A 26,318-nucleotide genomic window follows, 5' to 3' on the forward strand; every position below is an offset into this window, starting at 1 on the left:
GAACCAAGAGCGTGGGCGATTGCGACTGGAACGCTGGGAGCGATATTGGAGGGGTTGGCCAAGGCAGCACTCAAGGGACATCCAGGACGAGTCTGTGCTCTAGCGAGTGACGGGTTTTGAGTCTACGGAAATAGAGCTGTTTGATCCGTGTTCGGTATTGTTCAGAGGAAACCCACTATCTACTGTTCATCACAAGGGAGGTCTGGGACAATGACGGTATGCCGACCAGCAGGCCCTGTGTCACCGTGTCATGTTGATTATTTGCTCGCAGACTTGCAGATGGTCAAAAGGCTCTCTACAAGGCACTCGGAGGACACCCTCGTAGAAAGGAAAACCCGGCAGGATCAGGCTGGTATCTCATGCAGAAATCACTGGAGACTCAAAGGCTAGCCGTTGAGGCTTGTGTTTGGTTGGTCTCCCACAATGGCCAAAGGGTCAAAGAGGGAAACACGGCGCTGTCAGTGGCCTCGAGAACCGCCCGCCCCACTATAGCATCAGGGCCCCTGGACATCCGTCCCGCTTCGCGTCACTTGGAGTTTCGGGCTTGGGGGCGGGAGATGCCTTAATGTAAGGATGTACCTGTCGGCGGCAGTTGTTTTCACTGAGTGATCCCACCTGAGCGATTGAGGTACTTTTAGTTTACCTCACCTGGGAAAGAGAAATCAGGTACCTCAACTCGAAATAAGCGGCAGGCTGGTACACATCACAACGCTGATGCTAAAGCTGCTAGGCGCGCACGTCGCGGCAAGGTGCCTCGACTAGACTTCCCCTAGCCTAGCTAGCTGCCTTTGGTAATCGATAAGGGGAGGAGGAGCTATGTACGATGCAAGTCAGTCATGCAAGATTGAAGTGGATTCGATAGAAGAGAGGCAGGAAGCAGGAGCATTGGACTTGAACAATGCGTCTGTCTTGGGACGACGAGACACTTTTCCCTTTCCTCTCCCCTTCCCTGCTGCACTGAGGAGCAGCACTTGCAGGTCCCTTTCAACCACCACCTGTGCGCGAACAAGGCTTCCTCCCAATTTTTTGCCTTTCACCGCCCTTCCTCGACCGACGACACGAGGTTTTGTCGAAACCCTCTTTAATACACCTTATCTTCTCTCTCCGCACTCTCCCTAGGTGTCTGATCCCGTCCGACTACCTTGCCTATATGCGATGCGAGCTTTCCGAGCACATGGAACCACAATACAACATACCCTGCCGCTTTGACTTGCACCAAGCACGAACACCACGACGAACCTAGTGGAACCCGAACCCAACCCGGCCTCTTTCCCACGTGCTGCTCAAAATCCGAGGTGAGGGCTGCCATCTTGACAAAGATCGACGGAAAAGACGACACACGACGACGACTACCACGAAGTCACGACGCGATAGACGGACAGCATCATGCCGTATTCAGAGAGCGCGCAGGCCGCGCTGGTCCAATGGGTAAGTCATCGGTCAATATGGATCGCCGTTAATGTGGAAACTTCACCTCCATAGCCAGGCGCAGACCTCAGCTCAGGTCCTAAGAGAGTAGAATGCTAACTTTTGGTGTCTTTAGGCGAACACGTTTCCACTCGACAAGAAGGCTGACTCAATAAACGATTATCTCGATGGCATCCTACTCTCTCAGGTCCTGCAGGACCTCGATCCTTCCTTCGACGCAAATACCAGCGAAGGCCCTCTCTACAATGTCTACAAGGGCATCCATAGGCTGGTCTATCGCGAGTGCCCCGGGCTCGTGGGCAAGGTGAAGTCTGCGGACATTCGACCCAGAGCCAGAGAAGCGCAGCCAGAAGCTATCGCCCAGGTACCTATCATCATAAAGGACACTGTCGTTCTCTTTCGGCCCATGGATCCGCTAATTCGAAAATTCACACAGCTCATTGCCGTTCTCTTTGCAATCGCGATGCTCGGGAGTAACAACGAACGATACGTCATGCGCATTACCAAGGACATCTCCGACAAGTCGGTCCTCATGCAGCTCCAGCGAATCACTCAGGACATGAAGCAAGCCATGGAAGAAGCTGACGCAGCAGACCTCGACGACACTTCCGACGCCACCCACGAAGGCCACGATGCCGACCTTGCGATGGAGGCTGACAACATACGTCTTCGTTCCGAACTAGACAAAAGAGGAAAGCTCCTCGCAGACATGGAGACACGCTTGGGCCATCTGCAGGAGAGCTATGACGATCTAAAGGACGAGGTCGTTGCAAAGGGAAGGGAGCTGGAAGCATTCCACAGCGCTCAAGATGGTGCCGGAAAGGAGGTCATCAGGTCGCTTGAGTTGAAGCTGCGTGAGCAGGATGAGCTTATCGCCAACCAGGAGGCTCAGGCTGAGGACGATCGTATCGCAAAAGAGCGGCTGCAAAGCGAGGTCTCCGCGCTCAAGGCCAAGACTCAGAAGCTCGAGGCTCTCGATGATGAAGTGAAGGAACTGCGCTTCAAGAATGAAGAGTTGTCCCGCAAGGCAAATATGGTGGAGCGGTACAAGCAGAAGCTCGAGGCCCAATCCACCTTGTCGAAAGAGATGGACAACCTGCTTTACGAAAAGGAGCAGATGCAGCGTGACCTCATTGAATACGAGAAGGTTCTAAAGAGGAATCAGGCGCTGGAACAGACTAATGAGCAGTACGCTTCGAAGCTCAGAGACTACGAGCTGCAGTACGTCGAGCTGGATGCCCAGCGAAGGGCGCTTCACGATGATACCATGCAACTGAGGGCTCGCCTTCAGTCTCTTGACGCTCAGCGTCTTTCAGATGAGCGCCTCATTTCTGAGCTGCAGGAGCAGATTGCCACTGGGGCTGGCTCATCAGCCATGTCACCAGACGCAGCTTCTGCTGGGTTCAGCCTGGAGCAGGAGCTTGACAGTGCTGGCAGCAGTGCTCCTCCCAACCTAAGCCTTGAGGTCTCTCGACTTAAGGCTGAGAACAACTTGCTCCGTAGCGGCATGGGCTCCGCTTCAGAAAATGCTCGGTTGCGACAAGAGCTCGAGGACGAACGACGACAGCGGGAGCGTCTCCAAAGCACGTACAACGAGACGTTTGAAAAGCACCAGCTCGCAGAGGCCCAAGTCAGCGCTTTGATTGGGGGCGGCGGCGGCGAAAAGTCAGTCGAATTCGTTAATATGCTTATCCCACTTGGCCTGGAACGAGTGCTAACGCAACAATACTACTTTAGCGAGGTGTTGGCCAACTTGAAGATTCAGGTTGCCCAGATGACCCATGAGCTTCAAGCCGAGAAGAGGAAGCTCACAGAGGTGCAAGCTCAGCTCGCCGACAAGGATCGTGAGCTCCTCAGCGCCAGGACAGACCTCTCTGCTGTTGCCAAAGATAGTGTTACTGCCCTGGAGGAGCTCAAATCTACTGACCAGCTCATCTCAGCCTCGGTTCGAGAGGAGCTTGAGGCAGCGCGCCTACAAATAAGGAACCTCAGCGCTGACTTGGAGAACCGCCAAAGCTCACTAATCAACGCTCTGCTAGAGAAGGACAAACTTCGAAAGGAACTTGACGAAGCCAAGGAGGGCCGGCAAGATGGTGCCGAGTCCAGCGAGGTTAGCCAGAGGCGCGAAGACAAGATTGAGAAGCTGCGGGCGAGACTCAAGGAGCGACAATCGGTACGTTTTAGACACATTCTCCAAATTTCCCCTAAATCCGAGCCCGACGCCCCTGAATCACCTGAGCTGCCTGCCGAGCCGCGGGCATCGATGTTGTACGACAACGATCCGAAGCCCCGGCTCATGGCTCCCCCTTGTCATCCTCATACGTTCTCAGAATGTCAGCCAAGGCACAAAGAACCGGTGCAGAAGAAGGCATGGATCAAGAATGTAGCAAGCAAGGTGTTTGGCCAATCAAGGTCTTCATCGCGCCCAAGAACTTTATCTCCCTCGTCATGGCGTCGGCTGAGAGCTGAGTTTTGACACTTGAATTTATGATCAACGCATACGGGCAGTAGTGACTGACGGGACCCCTTTATAGCAACTGGAAAAGTCCGAGCAAGAAAAGTACGACCTGCAGCGTAAGCTCAAGGCGGCGGAGGGCGGCGAAGCGGCTGCGGCGCAAAAGGTATGCTTTGATGCTTTATTGATGCGGTTGAATTTGATATCACCGTCTCTCCTCTCGTTTCCCATGATTGTCCAGTGACTGACGATAATTGCAAAGGCTGCGAGTGACCAAATCATTAAGAATCTTCAACGCGAGAACGCCCTCATTGCCACCGCCTGGTACGATCTTACTAGCCGTATCCAGAGCAACCACGTGGTGTTGCAGAGGAGAAACGAAGTGCCCAAGAGCTGGCTGGGCAAGCAGAGACAAATGGTCAACGGTACGAAACTTGCTAGTGAACGCTATGGACATGAGTGCTGATGTTTCTTATGCAGCCACTCCTAGGAGGTAGAGCAGCCCAAAGTGTCCAATTCACCCGGAGCAGGAACCCATCCTAAGCATCTAGACCTCTCTTCAACTCTTACTATATCTTATCTCACCATATCTGGCAGTTTGGCTTTGGAGTAGCGGAAAGCATCGTTGGCGTTGGCATCTTTCTTGTCTTAGTGAAGGGGATGGCTTGGCTGGCCTGCATCTCGGGAGCATTGCATTGCATCGCGGGGATGGTGGCGGCACTCTCTGTTCCTTTCAACGGCTTATTCTCGTCCCTACTTACCTTCAAATTCCGGGCCCCCTTTGTGATCGACCTCCTTATATTTTCTTTGTTCATAGTTGCTAGCGCGTATGGGAGGAGCAAGCCTTTCTTCTCATCGTTTGATAGGAGTGTGATAGAATGGACCAAACTATCGATATCATCTCGTTGCCTTTTTTTTTTTTTTTTTTTTTTTAGTAACCCCCATCGGCGTTGGTTTTCAAGCGAATGCCTCGGCCGCGGTGACCCGAACGTTGCCTCTCCGACATTATCTACCTCCATCGACAGCCGCCAGCTCCGTCTTGCGTCATGCTGGGAGAAGATCGGTTTCGACGGGAATTGGGGCATGAAAGAGGTCCAGTTTTCGCGAACCCATGAGGGCCGTGGCCGTCGGAGACGGAATGGATGTCGGGGAGAGCGACCCCATAATTTGCCTCCTTTCACTTTTTTCTTGTACAGGCCAGGTAAGACACAGTAATGCCGAGGGTGCCCGAATTCGGCGCTACGCGGACCGAAGTGTAGCGAACGCGTCTTTTTTACTCACCTTGCTTTTGGGCGATCGATCTGACGCACACCTCTGCAGTTTCAGTCAGGGGTTGAAGAGACGATGAAGAACCATATTTTTGAAGAATTGTTTGTATTCGGTGCCCATCCAACTGCAAACCGCCGGTTTTGGTTATTAGTGAGACAGTAATTGTGTTACATACAAGCGTGCGATATTTCTACACGATAGGGTTCGTTTGGGTGTGTGAGAGTGTGTTGCGGGTCGTCGTGGAAGAAGTGCGAGAAGCTCCCGAATTTTCCCTCCCAATGGCCAAAACGTCATTCGCAAAATATAAGCCTGCTTGGTAAAGGCGTGGACGACGGTTGGGAAACGGTATTCCCCTTTCCCGGTCCTTTCATGATCCATAAAATAACAGTTCCGTAAAAACGTTTCCTCCGATCCACGTTCCTCTTCCTTTGCCGGCCGTGGTTTTCGAAAAGGGTTGACAGCCGATAAAAAGGAGTTCTGATCAAGTCTTCTCGTTTGTCTGTGTGACATGCGCGCCCTGGGGTGGTGGCGGGCGTGGACACAGCAACAGCCACGGGCTCTGGAGGTTGCTAGCTTAGTTCTTGGAGGTGATGCGGCTGAGGATGCCGGAGGCGTGACCACCCTTGCGCTGGGAGTCGAAGATCTCGAGCATGTTTTTCCAGACCTGGCCGGGCTCCTGGGAGGCGTCGAGACCCTTCCAGATACCGGTCTGCTTGTAGTAGCCGACCACGGGAGCCGTCTGGGCGTGGTAGGTAGCGAGGCGCTTCTTGAGGGCCTCCGGGTTGTCGTCGGAGCGCTGGATGAGGGGCTCGCCAGTGATGTCATCCTTCATGTACTCCTTGGGAGGGTTGAAGGTGCTGTGGTAGGAGCGTCCGGAAGCGGGGTGGACGAGGCGGCCGGTAATGCGGGCGACGAGCAGGGAGTCGTCGATCTGCAGCTCGACAGCGTGCTGAAGCTTCTGGTTGCGCGCCTTGAGCATAGCATCGAGTCCCTCAGCCTGGGGGACTGTACGGGGGAAGCCGTCGAGGATGAAGCTGTGAGGTTGGTCCGTAGGTTAGCGTTACGTTGGCTCTGCAACTGGTGCGCCACGGCTGCTGAGCGGTGTCCGTTGGCAGGTTTCGCGACAGATAGATCCGACATACCCTCCCTTGCACTCCTTGTTGTTCTCCAGCTCCTCCTTAATCATGCCAATGACGATGTCATCGCTGACGAGACCACCTTGGTCCATGATCTTCTTGGCTTCTCGGCCGAGCGGAGTCTTCTTGGCGACTTGGGATCTCAGCATGTCACCAGTGGCCTAGATGTGAAACCCGCTATTAGTGATGATCGAAAGCATGCGGCATAAAAGACAGATGTCAATTGGCTTACCAGATGACAGCAGTTGAACTTCTCCTTGATCTTGGGAGCTTGGGTGCCCTTGCCTGTGCGGGAGTTTAAGAATCAGCATGGCTGTTGCGACGAGCAGGCGATGCGAGCCAAAAAGCTCAATTGGAGACACCTACCAGCACCTGGGGGGCCGATGAGGATCATGCGAACCTCCTCGGTGGAGAGCTTGCCGGAACCGCCAGCCGCGCGGTCCTCAAGAGCCTTGATTCTAGACTCGAGGCTCTCGACCGTGTTGGTCAGCTTCTTGACTGCTTCCTCAACGAGACTGCTCATTTTGACGGCTTGTGAAGAGTGAACTTAGGCCGGACCGAGGCTTTCGGAGGGATGAGTGGTGAGCAAAGAGATGCAAGAAGAGAGCTACTTCAAGAGAAGAGGGAGAAGAGTGAGGTGGGAGAGGGAGGGGAGAGAGGAGAGTTGTCGAGGTTGGAGGACTGGGTAGAAGAAGCAACAAAGCTTTGCGGGAAAAATAGTCGCGAAAGAGGTTGAGAATTGCTGCGAAGTCCTAGTGAACGGCCAAGGTCGCCCAGGTTCCCGCCTCCAGTGGTTTCCAGGCACGGATGTACCACCTAAAAGGCCCTGGAACTGGGACTGGAACTGCCCGGCAAGTTGCAGTGCGCTGGGTTCTGCTGCACCTCTGGCTGGGGGTACTTGCGCCGTACCGAGCTTTGCGCGTGGGTGAAGGCAGGTGACAGACCATTTGGCGGCCACGGCGTCGGCTAACGATTACGTGATTGGGTAGATCTACTGGGGCCCTTTCTGCTGGTTCTGCTGGGGGAACAGGGTGGCAGGCGTTCGTTCGGCTGTTTCGCTGCCAAAGGTCTCTCTCTCCAATCTCCATATTTCCGCCCAGGTGCCATTGAGTGCGCTTCCGTTACAGCGCTCCGCCCGCCATTGGTCGGTCCTCGCCGCTCCCTCTCCGCCGAGGTCCATTGCGGGCAGGTACAGGCGTCCTTTAGCCCTCCTAAGACCTAGACACCCAAATTGCGCTACATGACTGTTAGAGAGGCACCACTAAGCAATATGCGGATAAGGCACGGCGGACGGCATCAGAAGCTCTCGCGAGAAGACCCAGCCTCCGGCGCACCGGATGGGCACGCCTTGCTATGAGGTCACCAGGCCCAGGTCTTGGTCTCGAGGGCTTCTAGTGCCGTGCGACATGTGAGTCTCTTAGGGTCATCCCAGTCATCCGCAATTCTCCGAGAAAGCCATTGCAGGCTTGAGAAGGCTAGGAGGCTTCGTGTTCAGATGTCACTTGTTGAGACGATACCGCAGTACCCGTTTCTCAGATGGAAATGAATCCGTTGTTGAATTTCCTTAGTCAGTGAGGACGGAAAGCAGGGCACAGATGGAGCCAGCAGGGGCCGACGCCGGACTTGGCTGTCGGGAGATCTTGATCGCGAAAAACGAGATGCCGATGTGGCAGGTGGCAGGTGGCAGGCAGGTCAAGCCACTGCTTGAGCCTCAAGTGGCTAGAGCTTGTGCTTAAGTAAGGTCTGAACACTCCGTCACTCCAATTGTTTTCGTTTGACCACCTTCCAAGTCCCTGCTTAGGTAATGGAAGCTGCCATGGCTCCACGTGATCTGGCGAGGCTCGAGCTTTCGTTTGCGCCTAAGCCCGATTCGTAGCTAAGCTGGGCGGGAAGGCAGCCTCAGCAGTACGACAGCACCACTACCTCACGGTACTCACTACACCAACATCCAAAAATCACTGCCGCCTCGTCAACCCTTCATCCTCCACGAAGCCGACCCAATCGACCTAACGAAGCTACGAAAACACCTCTATCATGCCTGCTACCACCGCAGAGACTCTGTCTCTCGTCACACGGAACGTCTCCGTTGCCCCTCTCGTTCTTCTTTCCGTTGTCGATCACTACAACCGGGCGGTAGTCAAGGGATCGAAACGCAGAGTGGTCGGTGTCCTTTTGGGCTCTAACGATGGCAAGAACGTCCGCGTATCCAACAGTTTCGCAGGTACGATGACAACGACGGCACACCACCCGTAGGCTTTACTCGCGAGGCTGACATTAACCCATAGTACCCTTCGAGGAGGATGACAAGGACCCCTCAGTGTGGTTCTTGGACCACAACTACGTCGAGGGCATGAACGACATGTTCAAGAAGGTCAATGCAAGGGAAAAGCTGATCGGCTGGTACCACTCCGGACCCAAGCTGCGGGCGTCGGATCTCGAGATCAACGAGTTGTTCAAGCGCTACACCCCGAACCCTCTCCTAGTCATTATTGATGTACAACCGAAGGAGGCGGGCGTGCCAACGGACGCATACTTCGCCGTGGAGGAGATCAAGGATGTGAGTCCTGCTTTGGTCCTCAAGCGAATACCTATCACTGACGTAGTATGTCCAGGACGGCACAACCACCTCAAGAACCTTTGTCCACACTCCGTCAATCATCGAGGCCGAGGAAGCAGAGGAGATTGGTGTCGAGCACCTTCTCCGCGATATTCGCGACGTTGCAGTCGGCACCTTGTCGACCCGGATAACAAACCAGCTCCAGTCCCTCCAAGGGCTACACCTCCGTCTGCGCGACATTGGCGCCTACCTCCAAAAGGTCCTCGATGGCCAACTCCCGGTCAACCACGCCATTCTAGGCAACCTCCAAGACGTCTTCAACCTTCTGCCCAACCTGTCGACGCCGCCAAAGGGTGACGGCAAGTCGAGCGGCGGCGAGCTCTCCCATGCCATGAGCATCAAGACAAACGACCAGCTCATGGCCATCTACCTCAGCAGTCTGATCCGTGCGATCACGGCCTTCCACGACCTCATCGAGAACAAGATCCAGAACCGACAGCAGCAGGAGGAGAAGGAGGCCAAGAAGGACGAGGCAAACGGCAAGGAGGAGAAGAAGGATGATAAGGCCAACGGCGTGAACGGCGAGTCTAAGGAGTCTTCGGACAAGGATAAGGAGGCGAAGGAGAAGAAGAAGTAGATGACTTGATTACGACGGAGACGGATGGGAAACCCACACACGCACGGGACTGATACCCGCGATAGACATTGGGACCGTGTGGCATGTCATAATATCTCGGCGTCCAGAAGGGCAGGCCGGGGGCGGGAAACAGGCATATTCACAAGAAAAGAATGTGCCTTGTACAATGATAGCATGTTTTGAACTGATAGTATCCATGGTTCACATCGCGTGATGATTTACAAATCCCCAATCGTTCCCGCAATCTCTTCCCGATCCAACCTCTTCTCCAAAGCATAGCTCCCGAGAACGTCACACCACTGCTCTGCCAGCAAACAGGCAAGCAAATGCTTGCAACACGGCACCCCGCCAGAATCCTTCCCATCGAGACTTAGACCCCCGAATTGCCAATCAGGAGACACCTCGATCTCGTCCTCAACGGCGTCAGCGCCCAAGACCTCCAAGTCGCTCTCTGATGCGGTCGTGCCGGCGGGGAACGCCTCAAAGGCGAAATTGGCGCAGGTGCAGTTCCACGCGTCCAGCTGGACGAGGTATGTCGTCGCCGTGGAAGTTGTCATGGCAGCGGACTGGTTGCGGCGGAACGTGGATGCGACGGAGCGGACGAGGTGGAATGCTGCCGGTTCGTCGCGGTTGGGGACGGCTGTCGCCCCATCCCGGTCGTTTGCATCCTGGTCGTCGGAATTGGAGGGGGATGATGGCGGGTGGTGTTGGTCTGCGGGGTCGATGGCGGGGTCCCCGCCGGCGGCGGCGTCGGGTACTTGGTCCTCGTCGTCGGTATCGGTATCGGTGTCGTAGGGAAGTGCGTCGACTTTGACCACCCGGGTTACGAGGTTGCGGTCGAGAAGATCCAGAGCGGGCAGGACGAGCGAAGGGAAGAGAACGTGGAGGGTTACCAGTATCGGACGCTGGGACTGAGGAAGGGATTTGAGCGGATTGCTGCCGGGCTGTGGCAGCGGGGTCAGCGGTGATGCTGTAAGAGTGTTTATGAGGCTCGAGAGGACAGCGCGAGGTGTTGGTTGTAATGGGCTCATGGTATTCTCTGGACAGCATGAGTTGGCTTCATTTGGAGCGCAATTTTGGGTTTATGAGGTTCTGTTTGGGAAAGAAATCGTTCGCCGGAGTGTAGTTGCTTTGGTGGCGTGGTGTGTGCCAAAATGCGTGGTTGAAGATGCTGTATGAAATTGGGAACATCGGAGCTCTGATAGTTCCCGCTCAATTAGAGGCAGCCACCGTTTGAAGTTACCAATGCAAGCATTCAGACAAGTTTCGGCGGAAATGAACAGAATAAAACATCTCTTATTGAGTTTTGCCGCCTGAAGGCTTTTGTCTAATCTCATTATGTCCGCCGTAAAAGGGGATAGTTGTACAGCAAATATCGCTCGCATCCCATTGCTCCATATCCAGGTATTTATTCTACCCCTCATATTGCCTTATCTACACCCATTCCTTGGGCGACCTCACAACGTCTACAAGACGCTGCTCGCGACTGTTCGGCTCGGGCTCGTGCATGTACTTCCAGCTTGCCGTCAGGGGCAAACTCATCAGGATACTCTCGACTCTTGAGCCAGGGGTGTTCAGACCAAAGGCGGTACCACGGTCGTGAACCAAGTTGAATTCGACGTACTTGCCGCGGCGGATCTGTTGCCAGTCCTTCTCCGCCTCGGTGAAGGGCATGTCCTTGCGCTTCTCGAGGATGGGGAGGTAGCCGGGCAGGAAGGACTTGAGGCAGTCCTGAATGAAGGCAAATGTGTTCTCACGGTCCTTCTCGGTCTCGTCGAGGTCGTCGAAAAAGATGCCGCCGACGCCACGGCACTCGCCGCGGTGCTTGTTATAGAAGTACTCGTCACACCACTTCTTGAAGCGCGGGTAGTAGCTCTTGTCGTGCGCGTCGCATGTCTCCTTGATCGTCTTGTGGAAGTGGACTGCGTCCTCGTCGAAAAGGTAGGAGGGCGTCAAGTCGCTGCCGCCGCCGAACCACCAGGCGTTGGAGGTGCCATCGGGATGGGCTGTCTCGAAGTAGCGGTAGTTGAGGTGGACCGTCGGGGCCATGGGGTTCTTGGGGTGCAGAACCATGCTCAGGCCGGCGGCAAAGAAGGGGAGGGCGTCGACGCTGTCATCAAGGTTCTTATGGTTGGCGCGCATCTTAGCAATTGCGGGCTTGGGTAGGGTGCCGTAGACGACGGACACACCGACGCCACCCTTCTCGAAGACATTGCTGTCCTGCAGCACGCAGGTGATGCCACCGCCGCCCTCCTTACGAGTCCACTCGTCCTTGCGGAACTTTCCTCCATCAACCTTTTCGAGCTCCTTCACGATGATCTGTTGCTGCTCCTTGATGAACTTCTCCATGCGCAGGCGCATAGGAGACTCCTCGGTGATGTCGGATTCCTTCTTGGTGAGGGCATCGCGCTCGGCCAGGGACGGCGAATCGAGTTGAAAGGGTTCCTGAACGGCCTGCATTTTGGTAGAAGGTGAAGGTTAGCAATTGGTTGTCAAAGTGACGGAAGCACCGGCATGGGTGGGTGGTACGGAGTGAAGCTGCAGTACCATCTTGTAGGCAAGGGGTGCTGCAGCAGCAAGACCAATTGCTCCAATTAGAAGTCGGGAGAAGGCCGGGTTGGACTGGTGACCCTTGAAATGAGACTTTGCGGATGATGAGACGAGTCTGCGACCCAATTGCGGTTGTTGGAGCTTGGTTGCGGTTGCTGTTGCGAGTCTGGTGCGAGAACTGCCGAGCTGTGCGAGCACCCTCTGCGAATGCCTGATTGACGCCATGATGCGGCCGGACAGAAAATATAAATACAGACAGAGTTCTAAAAGGGAATAGCAAGAAAAGAGTGACTTGGGGTACAGAGTACAGAAAATCGGATGATTATTCCCAGGCAAGAGGCATAAGGCCACTAAGTAGCAATCATGGACTGACTGGAAGTCGTTCGAGCCAGTCAGGCCAGCTGTAAAAGTAAATTCGGCAACTTAATCGTTCCACGTTCTATGGGCGGAACCCCGGTCACGGCAACGGAGGATAAGCAGTGGGACTGGACAGCTCCCGCCTTCGCAGGGCCCAATTGATCCATGGTGAGGTGGGATGAGGTGTCGCATTGCCGCCGAACGCCGGAGGCACCTTACCGCCTTCCCTCCCGAGTCGCTGGCACGGCTGACCAGTGGGAGAGCTGCCCTGCCAGCCCCAGAGCGACCCTTTCCAGCTTGTCGGGCCGTCAGCTTTCAGCGCGTCGCAATGGACGAGTTCCATGGGGTCCAGAGCTGGGGAGCAATACCACATTGATGGCGCAACATATCTGGCAACCACGATCGTATGATAGTTCCATACTGATTCCATCATCCGCTTCTGCGAAAGCGGTTCAATCCTCCTCTGCCTCGTGAGACGAATGGAATGCCCAAGTAGTTAAGCTTAAGGGACTGTCGCCTGGTTCATTCATTCTGTCACCTGCATCGTCGGCTATCGGAGGTCCAGAGCGGGTCTTGCAACCTTGCCTTAGGTAAGTAAGCCCGCCTATCTGCCAGATAAGCAAGGCCGGACGATGTGTACTTATTCGGCCGGCAACTGTCCCCACGTTGCCTCAGTCTGAGTTGAGTGCTACGCCGTCCCCTCGAGAGTCCTCAGTGTCACCTCTTACTGGGGACAAATGACGTCAGGCAGAGTATCGCCGATAAGGAACGGCATAGTGATGCTCCTCGATGACGACCAAGCACTCAAAGCCTTTGGGTGACAGGACAGCAGCAAGCACAGACAAGCAGTGTGCACGTATCAGGAGATCGTCTCTCCCACGACCCCGTGAGACTCTGCCAAATTTTCAGCAAGTACTCTGCAGCAGAATAGTCACAAATAACTGTGTGCCAGGACCTCTTGTGACTCAGGCCAGATCCAGAAGGTAGGTGTGCCAGGTTGCCAGCCTGCGTCAAGTGGTTGTGGTCCGTCACTGGTTCCCAGTGGTCACCTGCCCAGCTGACGCTGGACACTGGGCGCTGGACTCTGCCAATCTTGCCCCAGCACCCTGCACGCACCTGCACCAGTTGACTGGCTATGTGAAATCGGTGTCTTGCCCCGCTCCGATAATCCGATAAGGATAACGACGGGACTGATGGGTGCTGCTGAGGCAGTTCAGACCAGTAGGAAGCGTGGAAACCAAGGGGGAAAGGGGCGGGGAGTATCTTCCATGCGGCTTAGTCATTCCAAGCCTTCTCTAACCTGGGCCGCGCACCCAGGTATCTTTCCTTGTCCAGCTGCCTAGAGAGGTACATGGAGGCAGCACAGGCAGGTACGCATCCCCGTCGCCTGAGCCACCCGCCTCTTCCTCCAGACCATTCACTCAGTGACCGCCCATTGCATTCCCCGTGTGTCTGACCGACACCCCCAAGGCGGCAACCACCTTTGCTTGCCTTACCTTGTCGTTCCATACCTTACCTTAGCACCTCGTCTGCCTTCGCAAACGACCCCTCGTTACCTGAACTCTCCTTTCTACACACTTCTTCTTCCGCATCTGTCATCATCACTTCTCGCCCAAACATCTCGCCATCTATAACTTGCCTGTCGCCCGCACTCCACCAGCTGCAGACCACTGAGGAACCCACAACTACCCCATCGTCCGTTACCAACACCTTCAACATGCGATCCAAGTTCAAGGACGAGCACCCCTTCGAGAAGCGAAAGGCCGAGGCCGAGCGCATCCGTCAGAAGTATTCTGATCGTATTCCTGTAAGTTGCCTTCCCATCACTGCATCCTCGATTCTTGTTTGCAGTACGGGGCCATCGTCGTCGCCGCCTTCGTCAGCTTCGCGCGTTATCGCTGGTGCTCCACGTTCCCCGACCGTCACCGCCGATCTCCCATCATCCCGTCGTGCACTTTCAAGCTAACCACCATCCTCACCCAGGTTATCTGCGAGAAGGTCGAGAAGTCAGATATCGCCACCATCGACAAGAAGAAGTACCTCGTGCCCGCGGACCTCACCGTTGGACAGTTCGTCTACGTCATCCGCAAGCGCATCAAGCTCTCTCCGGAGAAGGCCATCTTCATCTTCGTTGATGAGGTCCTGCCCCCTACTGCCGCTCTCATGAGCAGCATCTACGAGGAGCACAAGGACGAGGATGGGTATGTGCTCTCCCCTGAGACAGCTGTGATTATTCTCAGCATGCTAATCTGTCTGCAGCTTCCTGTACATCACCTACTCGGGCGAGAATACCTTCGGCGGTTTCGAGACGGCGTGAGCTCCATAACTTCTGACAACATTACCTCAGAATGTTCACGGCGTTTCGGTCTGCTACGGTTCAGCACTTTAGGAATGGTTTTTCTCTCACGGATATCGGGTTCCCCCGCAAGTAGGGGCTTATGAAGAAACGCAGTCACGTTATCGCGCGGGGTCACAGGACGGGGTCAGGTGCGACCCTGGTCGACATCATTGAATCCCTTTTTGCGCGGCTTGGTATCACAACCAAGCGATGAAGGCTTGCGAGGACTTTTGACAAGGAAATGGGGCTTATGAATTTCAAGTGGTTTTCCTTAGATCGCATACTCATTTGCCTTCTGCCTATTCTCTCCCTACATTGACGGTGATTCCCCTATGAGCATTCGTATCGCACAACCTCATCACACGCGTGCTGTCAAATCGGTCTTTCGGGCCGCTTTCTTGTCTACATGTCATCTGAAACTTGGGATATCTTGTAACGCGCAGTTTTTAGACGCCTTGCAGCCGAAGGCGTGTAATCCGACTGAATGCTAGCAAAACGCATGAGCCTACCTGCAGCCCCTGATGGTCAAAGAGCTCGTCTGACCCATGCGGTGATTCACAGAAGCCCGCGAACCCGCCAGCAACTTCGGTCCCGGGATCCATGCATGATGATTCCAAGAAGTATCGGTCGCGGAGACGGACATGTGCAAAAACCCGGGTCTAGAAGAGACCAAAATTTGAGGCAAGTTGGGAGCGAATCGCAAGCTGACGTTTGTATTTATGCAGCCGATCTTTCGTCTCAACAATCGCCTCGTAAAAACTCCTAAAATGTAGCTAAGATACAACGGGTAAATGCATACGGACTCCAGACAGCCCAATAGACCCCAGTAAGAAAGAAGAAGCAGCAGAATCAGTGGCCAAGCATCTGCTGCATGGCGTTGAGACGATAGCTCTCGCTCTTCTCCATCAGCTCCTCGTGCCGACCCTTGGCGGCAACGGCACCCGCCTCCACGACGAAGATGACGTCCGCCTTGCGAACCGTGTGCAGCCTGTGGGCGATGGCGATGACGGTGATGCCGCGGGCCGCGCGCTCCAGACCCTCCTGCAGCGCCTTCTCGCTCTCGGCGTCGAGCGCGCTCGTGCTCTCGTCCAGGAGCAGCAGGCGGGGCTTCCGCACCAGCGCCCTCGCGATAGCGATGCGCTGCCGTTGGCCACCCGAGAGCTGGGAGCCGTTGGGGCCGCACTCGGTGTCGTAGCCCTGCGGGAGGGCGACGATGGTTTCGTGGATATTTGCGAGGCAACAGGCCTCGGTTATCTCGGCGTCGGAGGCGTCTTGGCCGGGGCGGGCGCCGAGGGAGACGTTGAACTTTACGGAGCCGTCGAATAGGGCGCTGTCTTGGGGAACGACGGCGATGTCGTCGCGGAAGGAGGTCGTGGTAAACTTTGAGATGTCCTGGCCATCTATCTCAACCGTACCGCTTGAGGGAGTGTACATCCGTTGCACGATCGACATGACGGTTGATTTGCCTGAACCTGAGGGACCTACGAGGCCGCAGAACTGTCCTGGTTGGATCGTGAAGCTCATGTTATCGAGGATCTGGACTTCGGGGCGGGCGGGATAGGAAAAGGATACGTTCTTGAAGGTGATGGACACGCCTCCCTTCCCCGGCGACGGGCGTGGCGAGGGGTTGGCAAGGGCTTCAACGTCCTTCTCCTTCCCCTTGGAATCTTCGGTCTTGCTTGACGGGTCGGTTTCCGACTTATCCAGATCGAGGAGGCTGAAGATTCTCGAGGCGGCCATGCGAGCGCGTGTCACTTCGGGCGCAAGACTGAACATCTGTCCCCAGAGCTGTGCTCCCACGAGCATCGCGACGAGGATGATCAGAAACTGTGTTTGGGTCGCGCGGCCTTCGACAATCTGCTTTGAGCCCCACCAGTATGCAAACGCATAGATGATGTTGCCTGTGCTGTTTGCGATAGCGAGCCAGATGTTAGCGATGGCGCTGGCCGAGATGATCTCCCTCTTCGGGCCCTTGAGAGCACGCTTGTACTGGCCCAGCACCTCGTGTTCAAGCGACAGGGTGGCCACGGTCTTGATAGAGTTGACGGACTCGACGGTGATACCGACAGCCTGGGCGTACGCGCCAGCATGCTTCTCCTCGAACCGCGAGAGGACCCTGATTTGCATTATTCCTGAGCCGAGGAGAATGGGTAGGATCACGAGGCACACGATTGCAATTCGCCACGCGAGAATATGAGAGTAAATAATTGCGACCAGGGAGTTGACAACCACGGCAAATATCGTGCCCATGATGGATCCACTGAAGCCTCCGATGGCAGCCGCATCTTTCGTGATGACGGATAAGAGGGTTGTAGGGTTGCGATTCTCAGATTGATGCCACTCGAGTTCCTGCTGGAAAAGGGATCGGAAGGAAAGGACCCGGATCCTGTAAAGCAGCTTCTCAGCGAGATATCCAAAGGCGGACCAGCTGGCCAGGTTGGCGAAGAGCTCCACGCAGGCGATCATGAAGAAGAGGCCGGCGTAGAAGGCGCCTTTGCTGGAAATGAAGCTGGGCGTGTTGCAGGGACTCGCTGAGCCGATGGCGTATCCAAAGACTGTTCCAGAACCACTGTATGTGCAGCCCACGATGAAGGCGGCAACAAGAGCGAGAACAAGCCAGAGGATATGGGGACGAACCATGGGTCCGACCTGCCTAATCACTTGCCAGGCTGACTTATTGCTGTCGAGTCCGCTAGCTTGGAGTTCCTCTGCCGCCGTCTTTTTGGGCTTCTCCTTGGTGCCATTTCCTTCGGCTTCTGTGATGGCTTTGGCGAGGTCTGTTGGGTCGACGCCCTTCTTCTCGATTTCAATGGTATTTCTGGAGTCAAGAGACTCAACAGCCGTGCTGGCACGAGATGGGGCTACGTCCTCTTCGGCTATGTGAATGTTTTGGAGGTTGACTAGGTTGGCGTAGGCTCCGTTACGACTAATAAGATCGGCGTGGGTGCCTTGCTCAACGATGTTTCCGGCATCCATAACGATGATGTTATCGGCATTCTTGATAGTAGACAGGCGATGAGCGATGGAAATCAGGGTGCGACCTTTGGAGACGCTCTCTACGGCCTGCTGAATTCGATGTTCGCTGGCTGAATCCAAGGCTGCGGTCGCTTCATCGAGGATGAGAATCTTAGGATCGCGGATGAGAGCCCGTGCAAGAGCTACTCTCTGTCTTTGACCACCGCTAACCAACCTGCCGCCGGTGCCGACAGGTGTTCCGAAGCCATACCTCAGACGGTCGATGAAGGAAGTTGCGTCGGCAAGATCAGCGGCGTGCTGTACGAGGTTGGCGATCTCGACTACCTCGGAGCCATATTCCTGGGTTGCAACGTCGAGCTCGGCTCCTCCTTGCAGATCTTCCGCAAGCTGTTCAAGCTGAGGTCCGTGGAGGGTATCTTTGAGCCATTGGTGTTCCTCCTTTGGAGAGTTGACGAGGCCGAGAGCGATATTTTCGAGAACGGATCGGTCGAGGAGTGATGGTTCTTGCTGGACTAGACTGATATAGCTGCGCACGTTTCTCACATTCAAATTCTGAATGTCTCGACCATCCAGGAGAACAGTGCCTTCCTTGGGGTCGTACAATCTCGTGGTCAAGCCTGCGATGGTTGACTTGCCACTTCCCGAGAGGCCAACGATGGCGGTGTATTTGCCGCCAGGGCAGACAAGAGATACGTTCTTGAGCACATCTTGGTCAGGTCGGGAGGGATAGGCAAAAGTCACGCCGCTCAGTTCGACTGAGCCTTCAATAGTCGAAGGCAGTCTCTCGCCTTCTTCGGTGACAGAGTCAATGGCAGAACGGAATTCAATGTCCTTTCGGAGCTTGACAAATGCCGCAGAGGCCGATCCGAAAAGGGGCAAGAGGGGTGCGATGGTGCCGAGCATGATGCAAGCTGTAGACAGTCAGAATCTGAACAGAAAGAATCTTTCGGAACCACGCACCATCAACAATGAGAAACACGACAGTGTAGATGTCGCCCACCGATGTACCGTCACCTCTTCCAGCGACGGACTCGGAGATGGCCTTGCTTCCTTGCCAGTAGGCAAGGGCGTTGGCAGAGTAGGCCAGGAAGTACAAGAATCCAGCTTGAGTAGCGGCAGCAACAGCCTTCTTGATGCCCTCCTTCTGGGCAACAAGCATATGCGAAGAGAACTTGGCCTCCAGGCGGGGTCCAGCTCCGAAAGCCTGAACGACGGCAACATGGGACAGGGCCTCAGATGCAATTGACGAGGCCTTCGCAATACCATCCGACATAGTTCCTGTCCATTTCTGGACGAGCCCTCCGCAGATGATGGACATGAGCAGGAACGCCGGTATAAGGGAAACCAGCACTCCTGCGAGCTTCGCATATTTGATGAAGCCAATGACATAGGCGGTGATGAAGAACGAAATGGTGGCAATGAAGATTCCGACCTTCTCAGACGTTCCAGTCTGAATGGTTTGGATATCCGAGTTCAAACGCGATGAAACCTCGCCTGCTTGTCGATTCTCAAAGAAACCGGCCTCCTGCCTGAGCAAGCTCTGGAAGTATTTCTCCCGCAAGCGCTGTGCCAGTCTCTGGCTTAGCATGCTCCAAGCCGTGGTATAGCTGTATATCAAGACAAAGGCACCGATGCTGATGTACACGAGCTGCAAGACCTTGTCGTCGACAGCGTCCATGTACACGTCGGCATCTCCTATTCCACTGGTACACGTCGCACCGTTCATGTCGTCGATCAGTTGGCCGAATAGGATTCCCATCAAGGGGAAAGGCACGCCGGCAGCAGCGGCCGTGATGCCGCCCACGACGAATAGCGTAATGTCGATCCATGTTGGTTCGGCATAGAATAAGAGGTTGAAGAAGCTGAAGAAGGTCTCGAAACGCTAATCGAATGTAAGCTTATCGGTGGACGACGATCACACGTGAAGTTGACTTACGCTTGACCCCGCCTTCTCTGGGGCCTGCTCATGCAGTTGCAGTTGTTGCTCCTCAGTCACATTGGGTGCGTGGTTGACTGGCTGTTCGGCTGGTGCCGAAGTCGAATTTCGCTCAACAACCATGGTAATGGTAGTGCGGCATCCCACTTGACGACCAGGTCCATCGAGCAAGCGTCTTCATTTGGCTGGGACAGACATGAAGTAGCTTCACCAAAGCATCGGCGCGCGGCCGTTACAGCCACCGTCTCGGCGAACCGGCTCAACATTTGCATCATAGAGGCGTTCTTTTGTCATCAACATCCGCTTTAGAGTGGTCTTTCAGGTGGTTTAGGGTCGCGACAGCGTAACTTGCTCGCCGAGACCCCGCCACGGGGAGTTAAGAAACCCGTCGTCGCGGTAGAGCTGAAGTATCGACCATCGTGGCGCGTATTCGATGGAGTACTGCGTAAGAGGCATGGTGTGTGACAGTGGCCGTCTCTCTTCTTGCTCGTTTAGCGTGTCTCCAGCGCCGTGAGTGCAGTGACATTCGTTACAAGTGCAGCACGTGAAAAGTACCTGTGGGATCCCAGCGAGGGTGCACTGCTTGTGGGCGAGACATGCGGCAGGTAGGTGGCTACACTACGGATACAGTGCCCTGTAGTGTTGGAGAGTTGGGGAGTTGGAAGGCCGGAGGATGTGGAGCGAGGGACGTGGAGCAGGCGACCAGAGTGGGGCCGATGCCGGAGTGTGGGTGCGGATCTGATAATTTGTCTTGGCAAAGCCCGGTGAATCCCTTCCGGATGAGGTAAGGCGTTCGCCGGTACGAGTACGGAGGCCCTGGCTCCTCTGCGGATCTTGCTACGAACCTGCCCTGTTCAGCCTTCATTTCTCTCTCACTGTGACATTTCCCTCTGCCTTCCCAAAAATTTTCACCGGTAGGGAAAATAGCGCATTTCGACTTGCTTGCTGCTGCCGCTGCCCGCCCACCCACCGTCACTCCCACCCACACACATTTCACACACCCACTCCAGTCTGATCCATCTCGAATTCGCAGAGGGAGACCATTGGGCGTACGTGTCGCAATACGGAGTAGTCCCGCGCGCCCCAGGACTCCTCCTGACGCACTAGTCCCAACGGCCGGTCAGGTCAGACGGCACCCAAGGAACCCGACATGCAATGAGAAACCAAACTCGAATTCCGACCTTTTGTTCCTCACGCCCACCTCACCTTACTTAGCATTCAACGAACGAACGCCGGGCGCCCACTGAAAACGAGGCGCAGCCCTGGAACGCGTACCTTTGACTTGTCCTCATTAGGTAACGGGTTGATCTTTCCAGCCAGTACGCGTTGAGCCTCGAGCCCTGGAGTCACCGAGTAAAACCGGTCTGTCCCGGCGCTGGGAGTGGCTTGCATGTCTCTGAACGGATCTGATAACTTTAACTCCTCCACCATCTGATAATCTCAAGGCAGGGCAAACCACAACCACACACACATCGCCCCTCCATGCTCCAGCACGCCAAACCAGACTAAACCAAACCAAAACCCCTCCGGCGGGATGGCCACCACGTCTCCTGTCTCCTGTCTACGTATTTCAGAAACTATTCGGTCCATCACCCCTCTCGGCACCATTGCTACCGATATTAATGATTCTTCGGTACATCGCCAGTGTTGCACTAATAGATACTTAGGATCCCGCTCCCAAAGCCCAAAGTGACTGTCCAAACCCACCCAATCATGCCGTCATCTCCGCTGGCGCTCCCCCTCCTTCTTCGCTGTCCTGCCCGTCGGACGCCCCCTCGATCGCCATGGCCCAGCGGATCCAGATTGCCCTTCGCCCTGCCGTCTCGGCTGCAGCGTGCTTCCTCCGAGGAGCTCGTCCTCGGCTGAACCTGCCCTCCAGCCCGTCACCTTCTCCATGGAGGGGTGATTCTGGGTCCTCGTTGGGAGGATTTGGTGGGATTTTCTGGGCAACTTTAACCAGTCTCAGTCGTCGTGCCCCTCGCGCAAACCGACCAGGACTCCGTTCCGATCCAGGCCCGCTCGGCTTCCGGCGGACGCTATCTTTATGTTTGCTGCTTTCTAGTATGCACATGTTCCCGTCTACAACTGCATCTTCGCTCTCTTCACTTGCCTCAACCTGTCTCCCCCATCGCGGCTTTTCCTTTGAGTCGTTCAATACTTGCTCTCGCCGCTCCTTCTCTTCGCTGTCCTCTCCTCCGCTCGACGTAGAATCTTCCTCCCAGTCAGACCCCGCAGCAAAAGACAAGATGGGTTCCCTTCCTACTGTCCCTCCCTTCAAGGTCTTCATCGCCGGCACTTCGTATGCTGGCATGTCCACGGCCCTCAACCTGCTCGACCTCAGCAAGGGCGAGTCCCCCCGCCTCGCTCACTCCCCGTACGAGCACCACGCCGACTTCAAGAACATCCCGCTCGACATCACCATTGCCGATGAGCGTGATGGTTTCTGTAAGAACAAAATCCCCGGCGCGGCCCCTCTTGTCTGACCACCAACTCACCCGTGACCTATTTTCTTAGTCCACTTGATCGGCTCGCCGCTTGCCTTCGCCGACTCTGCCTACGCCGCCAAGTCCTGGGTCAAGTTCCAAGATATCCCCTCTCTGCAGCGCCCCAACGTGCGCTTCGTCCAGGGCAGCGTCAGCAAGGTCGACCCGGCCACCAAGACCGCCACCGTCCTCGACCACGAGACGAAGCAGCCCCAGGACTTCTCCTACGACTTCTTCATCGGCGCCACTGGCCTGCGCCGCGCCTTCCCCGTGGTCCCCCAGTCCCTCACCCGCAAGCAGTTCCTGCTCGAGGCTGAGGAGCAGATCCACGCCGTCCGCAACGCTCCCGATGGCGTCATCGTCGTCGGCGGCGGTGCCGTCGGTATCGAGATGGCCGCCGAGTTGAAGCTCGTTGAGCCCAGCACCAAGGTGACCCTGGTGCACTCCCGCAACCAGCTTCTTTCCTCCGAGGGACTGTCCGACCTGTGCAAGGACAAGGCTCTTGAGCTGACCAAGGAGGCCGGCGTCGAGGTCCTCCTCAACACCCGCGTCAAGGAGACGCGCAAGATCGAGCCCACCGCCAACGGCCGCGCGCGCTACGAGGTTGAGTTCACCAACGGCGACAAGCTCATCGCCAGCGAGGTCGTCATGGCCATCTCCCGCCAGACCCCCTCCACGGACTTCGTTCCCGCCGCCGCCAAGGACGAGGAGGGCTACGTCCCCATCCACCCCAACCTGGTCTTCTCCTCCGACATCCCCAACGCCGAGGACCACATCGCCGTCGGCGACATTGCCAAGTGGCCCGGAATCAAGCGTTGCGGTACCGCCATGCACCACGGCCACGTCGCCGCCATCAACATCCACCAGCTGATGCTGGTCAAGCTCACGAACAAGGAGCACAAGCCCAAGTTCTACGAGCTCGGCTTCGTCGAGCCCATGATCGGTCTCGCTGTCGGCAAGAAGGCTGTTGCCAGCAGCTCTGAGGGCACCACGTGGGGCGAGGACGTCATGCACTCCTACTTCCGTGACGACCTCGGCTTCACCAGTAAGTTCTCCTGGACACCCCTGTCTACTTGATCGCAACGGTACTAACCCTGGTTCTTTTAGTCTGCTGGAACCACATGAAGCTTGGCAAGGCCGACAACTGAATCTGCTCTTTGCTTTGAAAAATTCTCTGGGTATTTATTTGTTGCTTTTTTTTTGGGGCTACAACGGTGTTCATGGGCGCAATGATGATGACGCAACGTCCATCCGGTAGTTTAGAATAAATTGCCTACCGCTAGACATAAATGCAATGATCTTTTATGAACTTCAACCAATTTTCTCCCATGTGTGGGGTGTGTGATCCGAATTAGACTAGGCTATGAATCATGTTCCTGCATATCAAGAAAAAAAGACATTGTGCTTATCAGATCTTTACTCAAATTATGGAAATAAATTCTACAGCAGAGGTATTCCTGAAAGCTGCTGGCACCTTTTTTACGTACAAACACCCCACTCTACGTCGCGCGTACCTAGATCCACACACACTGCTCACTGCTCACTCTCCACTCGGGAGGGACGCTGGTGGACGGGACAAATTTACAACTTGGGAACGAGACCCAGGCGCATGCCGCCGACGACCTTTTCGTTCTCGCCGAGCGGGCACAGCTGGAAGAAGCGCTCGCGCGAGCAGCGGACGAAGGCGCTGCGCTTGTGGGGGAGGTCGACGAACTTGTCGAGGCCGAAGCCGTGCATGAAGTCGTACATGAGGACGGTGTCGTTGGTCTTCTTGGGCTCGCCGACGACCCAGGTGGTGCGCGGGTCGTCGAGGTAGAGGAAGTGCATGAGGGAGGACCACCACGCGCTCACGCGGTGGGGGCCGCGGAAGCGCACGTCGCCGACGAGCGAGTGGCGCCCGCGGTCCCAGTCCTGCGCGTCGTAGTAACCGCCCAGCTTGTCCTCCTTGGCCCAGTAGACCTCAAAGTAGGCGAAGAAGGTGTCCTCCCACGCCGCGAGGATGGCGAACTGGTGAGGGTCCTCGTCGATCTTGCGCAGGTACTCGCGGTGCTGGTCGAGCGTGCCGGTCTCGTTCCAGCCCTGGGAGACGCGAGGGTCGTTCTGCCACTCGTGGAAGAGGCGCAGGTGCTCCTCGTTGTGGTAGTCCAGCGCGACCATGGAGAAGGTCTCGCGCAAGTGCGGGATCCAGCGGCTGTACACGGTCGAGCCCGGCGCCGGCTTAGCCGGGCGGATGGGGTGCCAGGCCTGCTGGTAGAGGTTGGGGTTGGCCGGGTCCGAGGCCGGGACGGCGGTCATGGTGTGCTGGAGGGGAGTAAGAGGGTAGGAGGACAGAGGGCGCTCGAGGCTGGCGGGAGACTCGGCGGGCAGCCAGACGGGACGGGGGCCGAAGGGGGAGCCGGCGCCCTGCCAGAAGGCGCTGCGGAGGAGGACGACGGTGGCCTGCTCTTCCGTGGCGGCGGGCTTCTGGGAGTCGTTCTGGACGGGGTGCTCGATGGCCAGGAGGACATCGCGGAGCTGCTGGCCGAGGACGGCCGCACCGGCACCACGGAGCTCAAGACGCTGGAGCTCGTCGGCCGGGCGCAGGACCCAGAGGACGTAGACGAGGAGCCATGCCTGGGCGAGGGTGGGCGCGGTCTTGCCGTCCCAGGAGAAGACGGTGCTCGGGGAGCGGCGGGAACGAGCCCAGGCGCTGTTGTTTGAGTCGGCGGGGAGCTCGCTGGACTTGAGGTCCGCGGGCTCGGTGAAGTAGAGGTTCTCGCTGTGCAGGCGCTCGGGGACGGGGACCTGCTTGGAGGTTCCGGCGTTGGAGGCGTGGGGTGCCAGGCGGTAGAAGTGAAGGCCGCCCTCGGCGGTCTTGCCGGCGAAGGTATCGTGGTTGAAGGCGCGCTGAACGGCGTACTCGGCGTGGTACGGGTGAGGCAGCTTGACGATGCTCTCGTTGGAGGAGGCGAGGGCGGAGAGGGAGACGGGTGCCGACATGGCTGCGGTGTTGCTTGTGACGAAGCTCTAAGTGTGTCTCTCGAAAAGTCCAATTAAGTAGAATGTATGCGACGGGAGGAACTGGGGGTATGAGATGTCCTCGAGTTTGACGCAATTGGTATCACAGCTTGAAGCTCTTCTTGGGAATATGGGAGACGACGGAAGATTGGAAGAGAATGTGAGCTTGGAGCTTCGGAGCTTCACGCGTAGGCTATGTCACCACCGCCTACTCTTTTGGAATCAGTAAGGGTAAAAAAGATGCCGAGTTACAGCCATTGAACACCCTGACAACGCAGATAACCCTGGTCACCCTCTCTGTCTCGTCGGAATCCCGCCGCTCGTGGGTGGCTGTATGGCGTGCCATGCCATGGCTCAGATTTTTTTTCTTCTTCAATAGGCTGCAGGCCGCAGGCGACACAGCATTCGAGCAAGCAACCGGGCCGCCTTGCAGCTTCCAGGGCCGGCCCATGACATCGTTCCAGCACACCGTTCAATCAGCTTGGTCCAGTCCGGGGGTGGTGGTCAGAGACAGACTGGGAGAGAGGTTGACGGCGGGGTACGCTTGGCCTTGGCTCCATTGGAAGCTCCCAGGGGGTACATCTAGATGGATACAAGTGAGTACCGGAGGAGGCGAGTTAGGGGAACGAGTCGCTGATGGGACATGTGGACATGGGAGGGATCCCTCGTGTGAATTTGACGGCTCCATGGCGTGCACTCGCAGCGGCCAAGACCTCGGGTCGAGGACGATGGGAAACGGGGCGCAACGAAAATGCTCCGAATGAACGAACTTTCTTCCACCCTGTTCCCAGCCCAGCTTCGGAGCAAGGTGGAGAAAAGGTTGAGCAGTGTTCGGCGTTAAGAGAGGGACAGGACAGGGTGTGGGTGTGTGGCTCATGTTCATCCCTCGTCGACATTTCGATCCAATGTCGATGCCGCCAGTTGCGTGCGAGGCGGTTCTTGTTCCAGGGAAGGTGGCTGCACTGGCTGACCCTTAGCGGATCTGATAACTTTATTAGAACCCGGTCCAGCGATGGCTCCGGCGTCGGAGGCGCCTTTCGATCCACACAGAAACGGCCACCAGCCGGATCAGATAAGGTCAAATTTTTTCTCAAAGGTGGGACAGCGGGAAGACAAACTCCACTAAGCTCCGATGTTCCGGTACGTACCGCAACCCGAACCTGCCCGCGGTCCCTGCACTTCTTTTTCAACGAAGGAGA

The 26,318-nt window shown here is 56.1% G+C and overlaps 9 protein-coding genes across 9 annotated transcripts; 4 read left to right on the forward strand and 5 right to left on the reverse strand.

Moving 5' to 3' along the window:
- Window positions 1-1,386: 1,386 nt before the first annotated feature.
- COL26b_001195 (uncharacterized protein) lies at window positions 1,387-4,380 on the forward strand (the record flags this gene model as incomplete). Its single annotated transcript, XM_053174151.1, is given in 6 exon segments — window positions 1,387-1,428; window positions 1,544-1,792; window positions 1,865-3,601; window positions 3,963-4,049; window positions 4,146-4,308; window positions 4,325-4,380. 6 exon segments carry the CDS (start codon window positions 1,387-1,389, stop codon window positions 4,378-4,380), a joined length of 2,334 nt encoding a protein of 777 aa, XP_053041861.1.
- Window positions 4,381-5,726: 1,346 nt separating this feature from the next.
- Window positions 5,727-6,811, reverse strand: ADK1 (adenylate kinase; the record flags this gene model as incomplete). Its single annotated transcript, XM_053174152.1, has 4 exons — window positions 5,727-6,186; window positions 6,295-6,449; window positions 6,521-6,573; window positions 6,655-6,811. The coding sequence occupies 4 exons, from the start codon at window positions 6,809-6,811 to the stop codon at window positions 5,727-5,729; spliced, it is 825 nt and encodes a 274-aa protein (XP_053041862.1).
- A 1,511-nt stretch (window positions 6,812-8,322) lies between these two features.
- Window positions 8,323-9,482, forward strand: RPN8 (proteasome regulatory particle subunit; the record flags this gene model as incomplete). The annotated part of the gene is made up of 3 exons (XM_053174153.1): window positions 8,323-8,509; window positions 8,574-8,845; window positions 8,892-9,482. The coding sequence occupies 3 exons, from the start codon at window positions 8,323-8,325 to the stop codon at window positions 9,480-9,482; spliced, it is 1,050 nt and encodes a 349-aa protein (XP_053041863.1).
- A 218-nt stretch (window positions 9,483-9,700) lies between these two features.
- COL26b_001198 (uncharacterized protein) lies at window positions 9,701-10,513 on the reverse strand (the record flags this gene model as incomplete). The annotated part of the gene is made up of 1 exon (XM_053174154.1): window positions 9,701-10,513. The coding sequence occupies one exon, from the start codon at window positions 10,511-10,513 to the stop codon at window positions 9,701-9,703; it is 813 nt and encodes a 270-aa protein (XP_053041864.1).
- A 403-nt stretch (window positions 10,514-10,916) lies between these two features.
- Window positions 10,917-11,942, reverse strand: HEM13 (Coproporphyrinogen-III oxidase; the record flags this gene model as incomplete). The annotated part of the gene is made up of 1 exon (XM_053174155.1): window positions 10,917-11,942. The coding sequence occupies one exon, from the start codon at window positions 11,940-11,942 to the stop codon at window positions 10,917-10,919; it is 1,026 nt and encodes a 341-aa protein (XP_053041865.1).
- A 2,164-nt stretch (window positions 11,943-14,106) lies between these two features.
- On the forward strand, window positions 14,107-14,706 carry ATG8 (ubiquitin-like protein atg8; the record flags this gene model as incomplete). Its single annotated transcript, XM_053174156.1, has 3 exons — window positions 14,107-14,196; window positions 14,373-14,590; window positions 14,649-14,706. The coding sequence occupies 3 exons, from the start codon at window positions 14,107-14,109 to the stop codon at window positions 14,704-14,706; spliced, it is 366 nt and encodes a 121-aa protein (XP_053041866.1).
- An 870-nt stretch (window positions 14,707-15,576) lies between these two features.
- Window positions 15,577-19,762, reverse strand: COL26b_001201 (uncharacterized protein; the record flags this gene model as incomplete). The annotated part of the gene is made up of 3 exons (XM_053174157.1): window positions 15,577-18,614; window positions 18,664-19,585; window positions 19,640-19,762. The coding sequence occupies 3 exons, from the start codon at window positions 19,760-19,762 to the stop codon at window positions 15,577-15,579; spliced, it is 4,083 nt and encodes a 1,360-aa protein (XP_053041867.1).
- A 2,123-nt stretch (window positions 19,763-21,885) lies between these two features.
- Window positions 21,886-23,270, forward strand: COL26b_001202 (uncharacterized protein; the record flags this gene model as incomplete). Its single annotated transcript, XM_053174158.1, has 3 exons — window positions 21,886-22,078; window positions 22,154-23,167; window positions 23,230-23,270. 3 exons carry the CDS (start codon window positions 21,886-21,888, stop codon window positions 23,268-23,270), a joined length of 1,248 nt encoding a protein of 415 aa, XP_053041868.1.
- A 433-nt stretch (window positions 23,271-23,703) lies between these two features.
- On the reverse strand, window positions 23,704-25,101 carry COL26b_001203 (uncharacterized protein; the record flags this gene model as incomplete). The annotated part of the gene is made up of 1 exon (XM_053174159.1): window positions 23,704-25,101. The coding sequence occupies one exon, from the start codon at window positions 25,099-25,101 to the stop codon at window positions 23,704-23,706; it is 1,398 nt and encodes a 465-aa protein (XP_053041869.1).
- Window positions 25,102-26,318: the final 1,217 nt, after the last annotated feature.

This window comes from Colletotrichum chrysophilum (genome assembly GCF_026319265.1).
Source record: "Colletotrichum chrysophilum strain AFK26 chromosome Unknown scaffold_5, whole genome shotgun sequence".
NCBI lineage: Eukaryota > Fungi > Ascomycota > Sordariomycetes > Glomerellales > Glomerellaceae > Colletotrichum > Colletotrichum chrysophilum.